This window comes from Euleptes europaea, chromosome 19, assembly GCF_029931775.1.
Source record: "Euleptes europaea isolate rEulEur1 chromosome 19, rEulEur1.hap1, whole genome shotgun sequence".
NCBI classification, from domain to species: domain Eukaryota; kingdom Metazoa; phylum Chordata; class Lepidosauria; order Squamata; family Sphaerodactylidae; genus Euleptes; species Euleptes europaea.
The window spans coordinates 31,789,170-31,805,656 of NC_079330.1; the positions used below are offsets into that span (position 1 = coordinate 31,789,170).

General features: G+C 49.0%; 1 protein-coding gene across 1 annotated transcript in view; it reads left to right on the forward strand.

Moving 5' to 3' along the window:
• The window catches only part of USP32 (ubiquitin specific peptidase 32), a 249,919-nt gene that overhangs the window by 151,270 nt on the left and 82,162 nt on the right, over positions 1-16,487 (forward strand). Inside the window, exons 6-7 of the mRNA XM_056865259.1 lie at positions 14,352-14,483; positions 15,212-15,319. Coding sequence (XP_056721237.1) covers positions 14,352-14,483; positions 15,212-15,319 — 240 coding nt within the window. The remainder of the gene's footprint in view (positions 1-14,351; positions 14,484-15,211; positions 15,320-16,487) is intronic.

A 16,487-nucleotide genomic window follows, 5' to 3' on the forward strand; every position in this document is an offset into this window, starting at 1 on the left:
CCCCTTCCATGCACACATCCTTCCTTCTCCCTCTAGCCTTAATAGCATTTATGTGTTCAGTCAGTGCCAGCCTTAGTTGTAGTTAATAGTAACCCAGTTTTGCTAACCAGCTTTGAGTTCTCCTTTCAAATCCTGGCTAGTCTTTGGTGTTAATGTAGGGCTTAACTATGATTCAAGTTGACAGAGGAGGCTTGAGAAGTAAGAGGGCTGGCTGAGCAGAGAGGGCGTTTTGCTCTCACAGCAGGCAGGGTCTGGCACTGCTGTTTTGCTTTCCCACAGCCTGGTGCCAAGTGGCGGAGAAGGGCCTGTCCCCCAGGTCCTTTGCCATGTGCAGAGGACGGAGTGGAAGGGGGTCTCATCTGACTTTTAGGAAAAAAACAGAAACGGCACACATCTCAATGTTTCTGTCTTCTCCAGGGCAACTTAATTCCATCCCTTTCCTCCCTCCCTGGTTTTTCTGTGCATGCTTGAAGACTTGGAGGAAGTGAACAGTTTGGCAGCAGTGGCAAATAATGGATGACTTCTAAGCAAAGCTGAAATTTCTGGGCCTTCTTGTTGATGTTTCAGGCCCCTGAAGAGACAGAGCTGGAAAATGTACTGGCTTGCTGTGACTCTGGCAAATAACAAATACCCCCGCCACAGCTTAAGTGCCACTGTTGGTACCGTTCAATTTCAGGATGATGTTGGAGCGTAGTCTAGTACAAGTTGTATGGATGAAGAAGAAAAGTTGGTTTTTATATGCCGAGTTCCTCTACCACTTAAGGAAGAATCAAACCGGCTTACAATCACCTTCCCTTCCTCTCCCCAAAACAGACACCCTGTGAGGTAGGTGGGGCTGAGAGACTGTGACTAGCCCAAGGTCACCCAGCTGGCTTCATGTGTAGGAGTGAAGAAACCAATCCAGTTCCCCAGATTAGTGTCTACTGCTCATGTGGAGGAATGGGGAATCAAACTTGCTTCTCTAGATCAGAGTCCACCGCTCCAAACCACCTTTCTTAACCACTACACCGTGGATGACTTTCCATTGAAGAGAGCTGATGACCTGGGACAAGCTGCTGATAGGCGTGTGGCCCAACATGTCTAGGCTCAAGCTTTGCCAATCACAGCTGATGGTATCTAGCCAGACTGGGTTTGGGGAGTGGGTTTGGGAGATAATAAGCATGTTGCCATGGGAGGAGTGTGAGTGTTCAGGCCATTTCTGAAAGAAGCAGAAAAGGGCAGACTTGGACCAGGGTGACCTCAGACAATTAGTGCTTTGGGGGGAGGGAGTTGTGAGCATTCGGACCCTCCTCCTGTTAAAGGCAAGGAGCCCGTTGGAGGCAAGGGAGTCTCCAAGGCTGACACCAAAGCAGGGCACTGCTCCTACAAAATGGATGCCCCTTAGAGAGTTTGGGGATCCATCTTGTTGTTTTCAAGCCTGGGCAGGAAGGTAGTTGCGCTGCTGCACTTTTCCCCTGGCCCTAAGGTGTGCCTGGCTTAACAATGGAGCTAGCTAATCTCCATTGTGTCACCTTAAGGTGATTCTATCAGCGCTCCAAGCAGACCATTACTTACCCTATCTGCACCCATCCCAGCAATCAATCAGTATTCAAGGGAATAGCCCAGGCACAGTATACACAGGTTATCAATCCAGCTACCCCTCCTTCTCGCTCTGTCTCCCCAGCTAATTCCCCCAATAAATTGCCTGTCTAGGATAACAGGGTCTGGATTTCGTTCTTGGGCAAGGTGCTCAAGTGGGTGGTGGCTGCGCTGCTTCAGATGGTCTAGGAGGAGATGAATTATGTAGACCGCTTTCAATCTGGATTCAGGCTTGGGTTTGGGGTAGTAATGGCCTTAATCACCCTTACTGACTGTCTTCAGCAGGAGAGTGATCAGGGAGTGCACTTCTGTTGATTCTCCAGGACCTCTGGGCAGCTTTAAATCCTCATTGGCCATATTATCTGTCTGGAGAGGCTGACTGGGTTTGGGGAGGGGGCAGGTTGCTTTGAGGGTTTCACTTTTATCTGACTGACTGGTTTCAGAAAGTGGTGCTGTGGGACTGCTGCTTGAGCCTGTAGTATTTATGCTGTGTGGTCTTGCACCGGTCCATCTTGACCATCTGGTGATTTGGAGTGAGGTGCCACCAATGTGCAGATGATGCTGTTTGTACCTAACAACTGAATCAAGTGGCTCCATGGAAGTCCTGAACAAATGGCTGGCTTAAGGGCCAGTACACAGAAGCTCAGTCCAGAAAAGTCTGAAGTTGGTCATAATAGAGTCCTTGAAGGGAGTGCCTCTTATATGCCTCCCAAGGGAATTCCTCCCAAAGATCCTCTGCTCAAGAGCTGCTCTCTGGATCCCTAACCTGTGGAAGTGAAGCAGGTAACCACCAGAGCTGGAGCTTTTTCAGTGGTGGCTCCTTGCCTTTGGAATGCCTTCCCCAAGGATGCTTGGTTCAACCACTACTACCACGACCCGCTGAGAGGAACAGGACTCTCAGCTGCCTTCCCTTCATTGCTGTCCTAAGGCCTCACCTTGGATCTGTGTCTCCTGCTAACCAGAGTAGTTACCATGGGGACTGCACTTGTGCACACTGGGAAAGTAGCAACTTGCCAACTGATTGTTCCTCCCCTTCTCCCAGTGCTCATTTTAAGATTGTGTGTCCAAAATGGTGGAGGTCTGTTTGGAACAGAGAGCAGCTACAAGCATTAAAAGTTATAAAACATTTATTAAAAAGAAAATACTCATACACACGCTCTCACCACAGCAACAGTTTGAGCAAAGGATCCAAAAGAACACTGTAAACCCTCAGTTCCTCTGTCCCTCAATCTGTACATGTCCTTGCTGATGCTATTCTCAGGCAGCCTCCTTAATTTGAAAGTTGCTGTTGTTCTAAGAAGTTCCGATTACCTTGGATTCTTTGTTCAGGGCTGCTGTGGCCACCTTCAGCAGGAACTCAGTTGGAGTCTGATGGAATCAGCACAAAAGAGACCCTCTTCTCTGTGCCAAGGAGTTTTATCATCTCTGTTCACCCCTTTGGGTGGGGCAGGGCAGCTCCAAGAAGCTTTTCCTGATGTTTCCAGAAAAAGACTTCTCTGGGGTTTTCAACCTCCATAACTCTGTTCCCTAGTAGATGTCACTTTTCTAGTGGGAGGGAGCCTTGACCATCCAATTGACCATCCCATTGTCTCCCACCAGAGAGCTATTAGCACAGGGGTGGGGAATCTTTTTTCCACCAAGGGCCATTTGGATATTTATAACATCATTTACGGGCCATACAAAATTATCAACTTAAAAATTAGCCAACCAAGCCCCAAGCAGGCAGCTGCCCCAGATGACCCCCCCCCCCGGTACGGGCAAACAGGCAGGCATCCAACCGGTGGCACACTCGCCCACCTGGTGGCACAGGATGTCTGTTGCACTAGCCGAGCGTAGCCATCCAGCTGCATGCTGGAGTTGCTCCTGCTCCGCATGGTTGGGGCCAGATTCTACATCCTGCTCCTGCTACCTTTGCCTGCAGGGATGAAATGAGGATACACTGGCTAAGAACCCCCCCCCCCACGCATTCTGGCCCTGCCGCCTTTAACCCCTCCATTGTTGCCACTTCTTCCCCTCTTGTAGCCCTTTTGTAGTACAGAGGGAATACGTTTCTCCACGGCCCGGGTGGAAAAGGGTTAACACAGTTTCTTGGGCGGTCCTAGCAGCTCCATAGCTAATGACTCTTCTGCAAGGGGAAAAAAAGGTTCCTTTTCTCGGCAAAACAAACTCACATCCGCCTTGAATAGAGGCTATTTTTGTCCGCAGGAGGGGGCAGATTGCCAGTCTTAGATCCTTCTGAGCTAGAGATCTGCCAGGACCCACAAAGGGCCAGACCAAATGATTTCGCAGGCCTTAAACAGCCCCTGGGCCTGACGTTCCCCACCTCTGTATTAGCGTTTCCAAAAGGTGGCTGACGTGAAGCTGCAAAACAATTGAATTGACTCCCCCTCACCTGTTCTCTGCTAAAAGAGGAGAATTTTTTTTACAGAACTCAAGATGAAGGTTTTATACAGTCCAAGTTCCCAAAGTAAAACACATTTCTCCACTGTGCATCGTGGTTGCCCATTCTGGCAAGAGGGAGCGGGAGCCAAGTGCCATCAGCCTATGCCTTATTTTTTTTTGCTTAGGCCTTTGTGGTAATCAGTCCAAAGAGCTGCAGCTTAATCCTGTTATGAATCCGGCGTGGACTTAAGGGCTCACGACCATCTGGGAATGAGATCATGCATGGTGAGGCTTAATATAGATGGTCTCATTGTTTGGAAAGTGCTTAATGTACGCTGGCCTCGAGCGTTTTGCAACTTTCGCAGATAACTTAGCAGTGAAAATGCTGATGAAGAGAGCCTGTATGTTCTTGAAGAAGTTAAGCGTGTTCTCCAAATGGTTCAATTTGTATTTGCATTCTCTACCCAGAGGGTTATTTTTCAAGCTCTCAGTAGCTGCTGAGGGATATATGGCATCCTCTCCTTGAGCTGGTAACTAGATTGATGTTTATTAAAAGACTACAAGTGCTTTTTGTAGCATGTGCCAGCCAAAGGCAGTGCTACCATGATGAAACAAGGGATGGCAGTTGCCTTGCATGGTAAATTTTGGATGACACCATTGTGATGTGATAACAGTGTAGCTCTGCTGCGCCAACATTGCTCCAGATATGTGGTGGAGTCAGTGAGACAGCTAATTCCCCAATCAGCAACCTCCTCAAAGTGGGACTAACATTAAGAAGAACCCGCCCTTATCAGACCGTTCTGCATGACCTGGTTCTTCCAGGGTGACCTTGGCGTGGTGGAATGTGCTTCATATTCATATATGTGCTTCATATTCATATATAGCTGGTCTGGGATTATTGTAGGTACTAAGCTGTCCTAGACCAGTTCTCTTCCTAGTAGGTGCGTGTTGTCCTTGCTGGGGTCCCCCCTTCTTCATTCCAAGTCCCCTTCCTGTCTTTGCTTCTCCATCACAGTTTGGAGAAACTAGATGCTAAAAGTCAGAGTTGGAACAATGAGCAAATCTACTAGAATCCTGTTACTGACTGATTATACTCAAGGATTCCTCAAATGCTACTACTAGAATTATCTCCTTCCTTTGTCATATCCCAATACATTCTTGCTTGCGATATTTGTTTCTCCACCTTCCAGAGGTCTTCTGCTTCCTTGAACAATTCCACACTTTCTCCCTTACTGCCTGTTATGTGGGGAACTGCCTCCCAGAATGCTGATGTGACTCCACGTCTATTGCTTCCTTCAGATCCCTCCTCCAAGCCCACCTTTTTCAGGAAGTTTTTGACACAAGCCCTCGGTCCCTACGTTCAGCTGAAATTGAGCCAAAGCTGGGTTATTTGAACAAAACATGCATTCCTTATTCCATTTATCTCAGCTGTTTCTGTTATGGGAAATTTTAGGCGGTTAGCTGTTTGGGGCAGGGGCCTATAGAGCAGAATCTAAAATGATACCAGTAAGGAAATGGTCAGGGCTGTAGGGAGTTTTGCTATTATCTCAAGAATAACTTCATTGTGGTTTTGTTAGCTGCTTTTCTTGTTAGTTTTGATTGGACAGTATCTGATGGGAAATGATCAGATACTGTCTTCATAAGCAGTGATCCTATTTATAGTTTCATAGATGTACATTCCTTTTGAAGTTAGATGCATGCTTGATCCATGCTAGGTATTCTGGCATTCATGTTTTGTTTTCCAGAAAAACTTATGTTCACCTGTACATGGGATAGGTCGCTGTGCACAGGATCAGTCACATGCTGCCCAATCAAAACCAACATGAAAAGCAGTTAACGTAGTCAAACTGAACCATGCATGTTTTGTTCAGTGTTTTGGGACTGTGGTTGTAGGCAGTTTCGGGCGGGTAGCTGTGTACGTCTGCAGTAGAAGAGCAAGGTTCGAGTTCAGTAGCACCTTAAAGACCAGATTTCCAGCGTATAAGCTTTCAAGAGTCAAAGCTCCCTTCGGCACCTCTATGGGGTGTGTTTGGGGGGGCGGCGACGTGTTTGCACTCCTAGAGGCTTAAATTCTCATCCGAGTTAACTTGATTTGGGTGCACCACCTCCTCCAGCTTCGTAGATGCCTCTGCTGTCTTCCCAGTCCATGGAGTACGTCTGCAGTTGGGACATGCCCTGTGGAAGCGCTTGTCCCAATGAACAGGGAAGGAGCTTAGTATGTTGTTGTTTTTTTATGTTAGATAGGTGGCTGTAATGCCTGAACAGATGACACTGCCCTACACGGAATCAGATGACTGGTTTGTGGAGTCCAGGACTTTTTCCTCTGACTGCCAGCGGCTCTCCCAAGGTCTCAGGCAGAGATTTTGGCTTTCCCAAACTTGCTTCCTGGGATCCTTAGTAACTGGAGAGGCTGGGAATCAAACTAGAGACCCTCAGCCTGCAGGCCATGTTCTCTTGGTCAGTGGCTTTCTGAAAACAGACCATTGGGTTTGCAGGATTAAGCTTTGGAATGTCTAATAATTACAGGCATTTCTACCTAACTCGTGCTGATGACGATCATATGCTTTAGACCTGCTCTTCTGTTAAGGCTTTCTGGAACCAAATTTTTAGGACGGCTTGAAGAGATGATGGGTTACAAAATCCCATCCAAAAATAGTTCTGTTGAGCTATTTAAAAGACGCTGCTGCAGATGATGAGTTGGAATCATTTAACAGCCAAAAACAACAACAAAAGGTTACTTACATATTAGAAATTTTCAGTACCTCCACAGTTAACAGATTGGTATGAATATATTTGGAATGCAGCATTCTTAATTATGTTTAGTTTAGAAAATGTAGGTTCTCTATGCTTTTAATACTGTTAATTTGCGGGGGCGAGGGATAAGTTCGATACAGGGAATTGAATCCCATTTAAAATTTCAACCCATGCAAGGGGGGAGGTTATTTTCACCTTTCCTTTATTTTCCTTTCCTTTATTCCATTCTTTATGCTTGTGGACCAACAGATCATAAGCAAAACAAATTCAGTACATTCCATAATACATGAATAACCATACATACAAAAATATAATATCTAAACCATACAGTTAAAAAGAGGTACAATTAAAAAACAGATAAAATTTTTGCCACAGCGAGGGTTACATTTGGGTCAGTATCAGCCAATAACTTTGCCACTATATCTTGCTTTAGGGCAGGTCCCCACCTCTGAATGTATATTGTGATCCATTTGTCTCTGGAGAAATCATGCTTTTTACAATCTACAAAAAAATGCCAATCAGTGTCCAAACTCCCTGATCCACAATCACAAAGTTGCTCAGAAAAGGGGACCCCAGAAAATCAGCCTGCTAACTCCCCCAATGGCAGTGCATTTAATCTGGCCTTGGAAAAAAGCACTCTGTATTTGGGGACAGTTAAAAATTTACAGTAAGCAGGTAGAATCTTTGGAATGGGGAGGCCCGGGTTATTTTCACCAATTCCTCCATCCTATGGCAGACCTCTGACCCTCCCCCAACAATATTTTGGTAAGCATTTACGGCTTCTGTTCGGGGGGTGGGGGGGAGGTGGAGAAGTTGCTATTCCGCCAACAGAAATCCTTCATCCCGCAGAAATAGTAGGTGGGTTCCAGTGGCCTTTGGCTGTTCTCACCATTTTGCATTCTCCTCCAAATTGACAATACCGCAAGAAAAGGCTCTCTTCCAAAAAGATTCGCTACGGAAGATGATTTTATTTATAGCACGCTGGTTGTGTAACCTTACAGATTTTGTCTCTCTTGTACAAAAGAAAGATTTGTTTGGGTTTGCTCCCCTTTTTTATGGCTGTAATAAAAAAGTAAATTAATAAAAGGAAACCATGTTCAATTTCATATCCTGATTTGAAGACTCGTATGGGAAGAGAACCTGATCTGTTGGGGGGGGGGCGGCAGAGGGGGGAAAAGAAAAGGCTAAATGCTCTGTTGGAAATAGAAATTTTGTGGTAAAAACTGACAAGTGTGTATCTTAACAGCCCCTCAAATAAAAGGCTGGTGCAAAGAGAAACCAAGCCTGTGGTTACCTTTATGGCTCGGCCTTGCTCCAGTTCCTATATTTATTTATTTTATTATTTTATTACATTTCTACCCCGCTCTCCCCAACCCAAAGGTCTGGCTCAGAGCGGCTTACACAGTCTAAAACACAATAAATAATAACCCATTAAAATAGTTTAAAATATAGCCACAGGCTCACAGTGTTTGGCTGAACTTCGTAGTTTCCTGTTTCTCTGGTAGCCAGCAGAGTTTGGCTGTCACACTCCGTTTTTCAAAGAGGCTTCGCAAATCTCTCTCTCGCTGGCTCATGGAGGGGTTTTGCAATGGAGAAGCAGCAGACGGGTGGGGGATAGGGTTGCCAACTTCCAGGTAGTAGCAGGAGATCTCCTGCTAATTCAACGGATCTCCAGCCAATAGAGATCAGATCACCTGGAGACAATGGCCACTTTGGCCATTGGACTCTATGGCCTTGAAGTCCCTCCCCTCCCCAAACCCCGCCCTCTTCAGGCTCTGCCCCAAAAATCTCCCGCCGGTGGCGAAGAGGGACCTGGCAACCCCAGTGGGGGAGCCATTTTCTAATTCATGATGCTGCACTGTAGCACAATATGCAGAACAATCTGTTCTCCTTTTGGAGTGTGCTCAAGGCTTACCCTGCTGGTGATGAAATTTCAGGTCACCCCAGCGACCCATCTTTGGAGCCAGCATGATGTAGTGGTTAAGAGCTGTGGTGTGGAGCAGTGGAGTCTGAGCTGGAGAATCAGGTTTGATTCCCCACTCCTCCACATGAGCGGCGGAGGCTGATCTGGTGAACAGGGTTTGATTCCCCACTCCTACACACACGAAGCCAGCTGGGTGACCTTGGGCTAGTCACACTCTCTCAGCCCCACCTACCTCACAGGGTGTCTGTTGTGGGGAGGGGAAGGGAAGGTGTTTGTGGGCTGGTTTGATTCTTCCTTAAGTAGTACAGAAAGTCGGCATATAAAAACCAACACTTCTTCTTTGCCCATGGCCTTAGGTGGCTGGGAGTTCCTCACATGAAGCCTGAGAGGAACTGCTGGTTTTTTAAAGGCTGCTTTTAGCCCACAATAACTTCTCTGTGTTGTAAATTTTTCTTTTTACTTGGTGGTACAAACAGCCAAATTATTCCAAGGTGAGAGAGCTTTCCTTGGTCTTCTCGCTCTAGGTAAGAAGGGCGTCTTCATTCCGGGTTATTTTCCTTATTTGCTAGGGAAGGCAGGATTCAACAAAAATGTAGGCCTTCCGGTTCTCGGGGGAAATGACCCCCTCCCATCGGAATGCCTCGGTTTTGTTTCCTGCCTTGTCAGGGAAGGAGGTTTCTGGCGGGCTCCGCCATTTTTTCACTGACTCTTTAGCAATTTAAACAGGGAAGTATTCCCATTTTCCAAAGATTTTTCCCCTCTGTATTTTCCCTCTTCTTACCTTTTGTCCTTATTTAGTCTGTGTCCGTTTTGTCCTTTGTTGTCGGGTGTGAAGGGCCCTGAGGGTTGGAGATAGCCTTTTTTCCGCCTAAAGAAAATGGCGGCTCCCGGCCAGGACGAATTTATTTCATCCAAGGATTTGGACCCGGGTCTCCTTACCGCGGCAGCACCAAGCCGCGGGGAATCCCCAAGCCGCGGGGAACCCTCTAATTCCTCTAAGGGGGCCAACCCCAAACGAAGGAAAAAACCGGACCCAGCGCAGCAAGCTAAGAAGAAGAAGAAAGACCCAGGCGCGGCTGCTAGCCGGTCACCTACTGCACTCGCCGCTACCTCCGTGGCAGAGCGGGTGAAACTAGGCGCGGCTGCTAGCCAGACGGCAGGCGCGGCTGCTAGCCGGACGCCAATTGTCTCGGAGGCTTTCGACTGCTCCGCGGACCCGCCGGGGGCGGCGGGGCCCCTTATGAATGCCGCGGCTTCTAGCCACGTCCTCCTTGGCGGCGGCAAGGTTCCCCACAGACCGCTGACTTCGCAGCAGGGATCTGCCACCGGTAACGTACCAGCGGTCGCGGGGGCTTCAGATGGTGGGGGGCTGGCTGCCTTACGGGCTGAACTCACCGAGCTCATTAGGAGCGTTTTTGTGGACGGCTTATTGGTGGCTCAAGCGACCCCTACGCCTTCCATTAGAGGCACAGAGGATTGTCAGGATCCCCTGGAGGGACCCAGTACTATCCACAGTCACAAGGGGCCTGGGAACGAGAACGCTGTTAGCAGCCAATCCTCTGGCCAACCCAGACAGACAGTAGTCATGCAGCCCCAATCTTCCCCAGATTTCTTAGAGGATGAGAACGGGGAGGATGATGAGGATTCCCCCCTAGAGGAGGATCCTCCAAAACCGGAGGAGAAACAGCTCAGGCTCTTTTCTCAGGAGGATTTCCCCTCCCTCTTAACTAAGACACTAGAGGCCTTGGACCTGTCTGAATCACAGGTGATCAACTTGACCCTATCTTAGAGACTAGGGACAAAAAGAAGGCGCTCCCCAAGAGCTATAAGCAAGACCAAAAAACCTTCGTCCCTTTCGCTCCTCCCACACCCTCAACAGATTTCGTGGCGAACAACGAAGGGGTTCTTGGAACTCTTTCCGGGGTTCCTTTCGAAGGGGAGGCCGTTACTCCAGGTCTCAACGTTCCACCCAGCCCTCCGACAGAGCCGGGTATGGACCTCAACAGTCCAAGCAATGACGCCTCCGTCGGTCCGGTGGGGGGCCGTCTCACCCGCTTCCTGGCGGCATGGAGGTCATCCCAGGCGGATCATTGGGTGTCCTCGATTGTCGATCAAGGATACCTAATAGAGTTTCGCAAGACCCCACCTTCAAGGTTCATGTCCAAAACACAACCATTAGGCAAGGAAAAATTGATCCGCACACAAGAAGCAATACGCCATTTGTTAGACATACAGGCCATAGAGCCCGTCGAGTTCTCAGAGCGCTGCTTGGGGGTGTATTCTGTGTTTTTCACGGTTCCAAAGAAAAACGGGGACTGGAGAGTCATCCTGAACCTCAAATGGGTGAACAAGTTCGTCATCTACAAAAGGTTCAGGATGGAAACTCTAAAATCCATCTCAGAGTCCTTAACTCCTCGGGCCTTCCTGACCTCGGTGGATCTCACCGAGGCGTATCTCCATGTTCCCATCCACCAGAATCACAGGAAGTTCCTGCGCTTCTCCTGCCAGGACGAACATTATCAGTTTCGGGCTCTACCTTTCGGCTTAACATCGCCCCGAGGGTCTTTACCAAGATTCTAGTGACCCTCATGGTAGAGGCCCGCAAACTGGGAGTCCAGGTGCACCTGTACCTGTACGACATCCTCATATCCTCTCCTACGCAGGAGCTGAGTCGGATCCACACCAACATCGTACTCAAGATCTTGCAGGATCACGAGCAAAAGTCAACTGATTCCTTCACAGAAGCGGACACATCTAGGTGTCGTCATCGACACTACGACCAGCTCTTTCATCCTCACGACAGAGAAGGTACAATCCATCTCTTCTCTCGCCAGACAGGCAGCATCTGCTCCATCATTTCGCCTCATGGCATTAGCCAAGCTCCAAGGGCACATGATCTCGTGCATCCCGTCAGTGCCATGGGCTCGGTTTCGGGCGAGACCGTTACAATGGTTCCTCCGCCCTTTCCAGAAGGACATTGCCAAGAAAACGCACAAGTTCCTCAGACTCTCGAACTCGGTCCGAGCGAGCCTGACTTGGTGGACGATTCCCGACAATCTATCTCGGGGGCTGCAGTACATCCACGAAGCTCCCGTACAACTGTTCACGGATGCCAGCCTGATGGGATGGGGAGCGACTCTACACGGTCAACCAACTCAGGGCCTCTGGGAACCCAATCATCTCAGGAAAAGCATCAACTTCCTAGAGATAACAGCTATTTGGAAAGCCATCTTACACTTCGGTCCTCAGATAGCGGGATCACACCTTCTCATAAGGACGGACAACATAGCCGCGAAGGCGCATATAAACAAACAGGGGGGCTCCAAGTCGTCCTCCCTACACAAGCAGGCCTCCAGGATCTTAGAGTGGGCAGAGTCCCACTTGGCTTCGATATCTGCCGAACACATACAGGGAGTCCAGAACGTTCAGGCCGACTGGCTCAGCAGACAACACCTCGACGAGGCCGAGTGGTCCCTGCACCCGGAAATATTCCACCAAATCACCATCAGATTCGGGGTCCCACAGGTGGATATGTTTGCAACTCCAGCCAACTCCCAGCTCAAGAGGTTTTACTCCAGGTATCACCAAACCGGAGCAGAGAAAATAGATGCCCTCTTGTCCCCGTGGCCAACCGGACTACTCTACACTTTTCCACCTCTGCCTCTCATTCCCAGGGTAATCAGACGTATTCGGACTCTCCAAGCCACGATACTGCTGGTAACTCCGGACTGGCCAAGACGGCCATGGTATCCGGCATTACAACAGATGTCCATCCAACCTCCCTGGCGACTTCCGTCCAGACACGACCTCTTAACCCAAGGACCGATCTGCCACCCGGACCCCGGGTGGTATCGACTAACCGTATGGCACTTGAAAGGAGAGACCTCATAGATCAGGGATACAATTCTGGCATTGTAGATACCATCTTGGCTTCTCGGAAGCCAGCCACTCAACGAATATACGGAGCTACTTGGAAGGTTTTCGCCATGTGGTGCCACCGTAACGCCAAAGATCCTCTAACACCTAGGGTGGCGGACATTTTAGCCTTTCTTCAAGATGGAAGAAAGCTCGGCCTTAAAGTTTCCACCATGAGACGTCAGCTGGCCGCAATAGCCACCCTAGTCCCTCGGGTGGCAAGATACCCTTTGTCAAAACACCCTCATATCCGCGCTTTTCTTAGAGGGGTTAAGCTGTCATCCCCGGCGGTGGTTCATAGGTTCCCTTCCTGGAATTTACGCACCGTGTTACAAGCCTTGACTAAGTCACCGTTTGAGCCTCTCAGAAAGGTCGACCTCAAGTGGGTCCGCATGAAGGCTCTTTTCCTTACCACCGTCACCTCGGCCAGGAGGGTATCAGAGCTCGGAGCTCTCTCTGTACGGCCGGAGCTGTGTGTTTTCCATAAGAACAGAGTGGTTCTTCGGACAGATCCTACTTTCATTCCAAAGGTTCACACACGTTTTCACCTCGAGCAGGAGATTGTTCTCCCTACCTTTTTCCCAAACCCTTCCAACCAAAGGGAAAGGGAGTGGCACTCTTTGGATGTTAAAAGAGCCCTACGCATCTACATCCGTCGAACTCAACAGATTAGGAAATCAGAGCACCTCTTTATTTCCTTGACGGCTCCTAACAAAGGCGGAGCTATGTCCCGGGCGGCCATTAGCAGTAACATCAAGGCCTGTATTTTCCAAGCCTATAAAAACTCCGGCATACAAACTCCGTCCACCATTACGGCACACTCCGTTAGGAGCGCAGCCACCACTATGGCCTTCAGACATAGGGTGTCGCTGGAACAAATATGCAATGCCGCTACTTGGTCTTCCTTGTCAACCTTTTCTAGACACTACAAGGTGGATACCTTCTCCACAGATTCCTCTGCTTTCGGCCTGGGAGTGCTTCAGGCAGTGCAGGAGGACTAACTCCCCACCCTAATTCATTAACAGCTCTGGTAGGTCCCAGAATGAAGACGCCCTTCTTACATAGAGCGAGAAAGAGCCTTGGTTCACTTACCGTGAAGGCTTCTTCTGCTCGTAGGTAAGAAGGGCGTCTTCCCCTCCCTAGTTCCTGCCAGAAGCACACCGAATTAAAAATAAATAAATAGGGGAGGGTGTCCTGAGTGAAATTGTTCATGTTAACCTTTAAAGGTGTTTTCGTTTCCAGTCGTTTGCTCCTTTCGTTACCTTATCTGTCGAGGGGGAAAAATGTTTCTTTCAAAATTAAAATCGTAATAGTTTTTTCGATGATTAATGTTAAGCTTTTCAACTACTGAGGCATTCCGATGGGAGGGGGTCATTTCCCCCGGGGAACCGGAAGGCCTACATTTTTGTTGAATCCTGCCTTCCCTAGCAAATAAGGAAAATAACCTGGAATGAAGACGCCCTTCTTACCTACGAGCAGAAGAAGCCTTCACGGTAAGTGAACCAAGGCTCTTTCTCTGTGGGTTCCTCACCGGATTGGGGAAAGGAGCCCAGGCATTGAGCTGCTTGAGGACAGGAGACCACAAAACAGTTTAAAGGCCAGAATATCGCTGCCCCTTCATAACATCAGTTCTCCAGACTGTGGCTTTGTGTGTTTCTCCCTTGGCTTGGCTCAGCTGGCCAGTGGAAGATCTGGACTTGGGGAGCGGCTCTGGGCGGCCTCTCCTGCAGTGACTTGGAAATACTGTTTCACAGCTCCTTTTCAGCCGTCTAACTTTTTCCTTTCGGTTTTTACGCAGTGGAAGAATCGGATATCATTGATCTCGAGAAACGGTATTGGCTCCTGAAAGCTCAATCGCGGACGGGGCGTTTTGATCTGGAAACGTTCAGCCCTTTGGTTTCTCCTCCAATCCATCCCTCTCTGGGCGAAGGTATGAAAAATTCATGGTTCTCTCTTTTGTGAATTTTTTTTGGGAGGGGGGTTATTTCCATCTTGGATTGTTTGTTAAAACTCAGAAGCCACTCCATCTTGAAAGGTCAATGTGAATTAGCAGTTCTTCCCAAGGGATGTCAGTCATCGGTTCAGCAAATGAAAGATCTCCAGTCTGTCCCCCTGGACTCAGGATTTCTGTTTTCCAAAGAAGGAAGGTGTGGCTGGCCTGGGAGGCAATTTAAACTTTCACTCTAGAGACTGTTCCTCCTGGCGCAGCAGGGAACAATAGTGGGCAATTATCCTTTGGCTGAGGATGCGTCCTTAAAAGCATGTTCAGTATCAGGTTGCAAGTCAGGAGAGTCGCTGCCAGAGGCTGGCCAAGGACAGAATAACTCACCATTCCTTGGAATGTGGGAGAGGTAAATGTTGCAGAGGGGTAACAGTGCTGGAGATGATCCTTTCTCCTGCTCCCCCTCCAAATTGTTTCTTTCTCCTGTAGGCGAGAGGACATACTTTCTCATAAATGGTTGGAAGTTTTAATGGGAAGGGGTAGCTGAATGGTTGATAGGTGTCACAGAAGAGCCGGTTTTTGCTGCCCTGTTTTTGTTTATGTGGTCTTTTTTGGAGGGTGGGCATGGAAGTTGCAAGCCTGGGATTTAGTCAGCCCTTAGAATCAGGCTGATTGTGGGACCCGTGTGCACCTTCCAATGCTTCTGTCATTTGCAGGTCTGTTTAATGCCTTTGATGAAAACCGTGACAACCACATAGACTTCAAAGAAATCTCCTGTGGACTGTCAGCCTGCTGTAGGGGACCGGTGGCAGAAAGGCAAAAATGTGAGTGTGTGTGGCAAGAATGCTCAGGGCCTCTTCACACAGCAGTGGTTTGGAGCGGTGGACTCTGAACTGGAGAACCGGGTTTGATTCCCTACTCCTCCACATGAGTGGTGGAGGCAAATCTGGTGAACTGGATTTGTTTCCCCACTCCTACCCATGAAGCCAGCTGGGTGACCTTGGGCTAGTCACACTCTCTCAGCCCCACCTACCTCACAGGGCGTATGTTGTGGGGAGGGGAAGGCAAGGCAATTGTAAGCCAGTTTGATTCTTCCTTAAGTGGTAGAGAAAGTCGGCATATAAAAACCAACTCTTCTCCTTCTCTGGGTTATACCTGAGTTGTCTGAATCCTTGTAAGTCCTTCCACACCCTGGATCTCTGTGCCCTGGATACCACCTCTCCCTTCACCAGTTAAGGTCATCTTTGCGCGAGACTGAATCCCAAGGAGCAGGATCTTTGCAGTGCCAGCCCCATGGTTATGGAGCAGCTTCCCAGAGGAAGTTAGCCAAAAGACGTCTCTTAGGCCTGGTCTATGCATCCATCAGAATGAGGTGGTTGGATCCTGACATGGTAGAGTGGACTTGAACTACTTAGACTGCTAGTGAAGAAAGCTGGGTTTAGACCCTGCCCATGTGAATGAACCCCTGTAAGTAAAAACCAGCACACTGGGAAAAAAAGTTGTGATCCAGCTTGCTCTTTGGTGTGCTTGTTTCCTTCTTGCAGGGATGCTTCTGCGCAGGGAAGCATTCAGAAACTGCTTCTCCCCCGCTGTCATATAATCATAGAGTTGGAAGGGGCCATGTAGTCCAACCCCCTGCTTGAAGCAGGATCAGCCTAGAGTAGTGGTTGGCAAACCGCGGCTCATGAGCCGCATGCGGCTCTTTGGCCCCTTGAGTGCGGCTCTGCCACTTGGTTTGGAGCCCCTGCTCTCGCGCCGGCAACCGTGCTGCGCTTGCTCCCTTTGCGCCGGACAGAGAGAGAGAGAGAGCAGAGGCGAGTTTCCTGTCCAGAGCTGGCGCGCCTGAGAGAAAGCAAGAGCGAGCAAGTGCGAGAGAGCAAGCGAGCGGGTGCGCTGTCTCTCCCCCACCCCGTGGAGAATGGCCGGGGGTAGCACCAGGGCCCATCCATTGAAATGCGGGCCAACACGGCTCTCCCTGAAACTGCTCCAGAT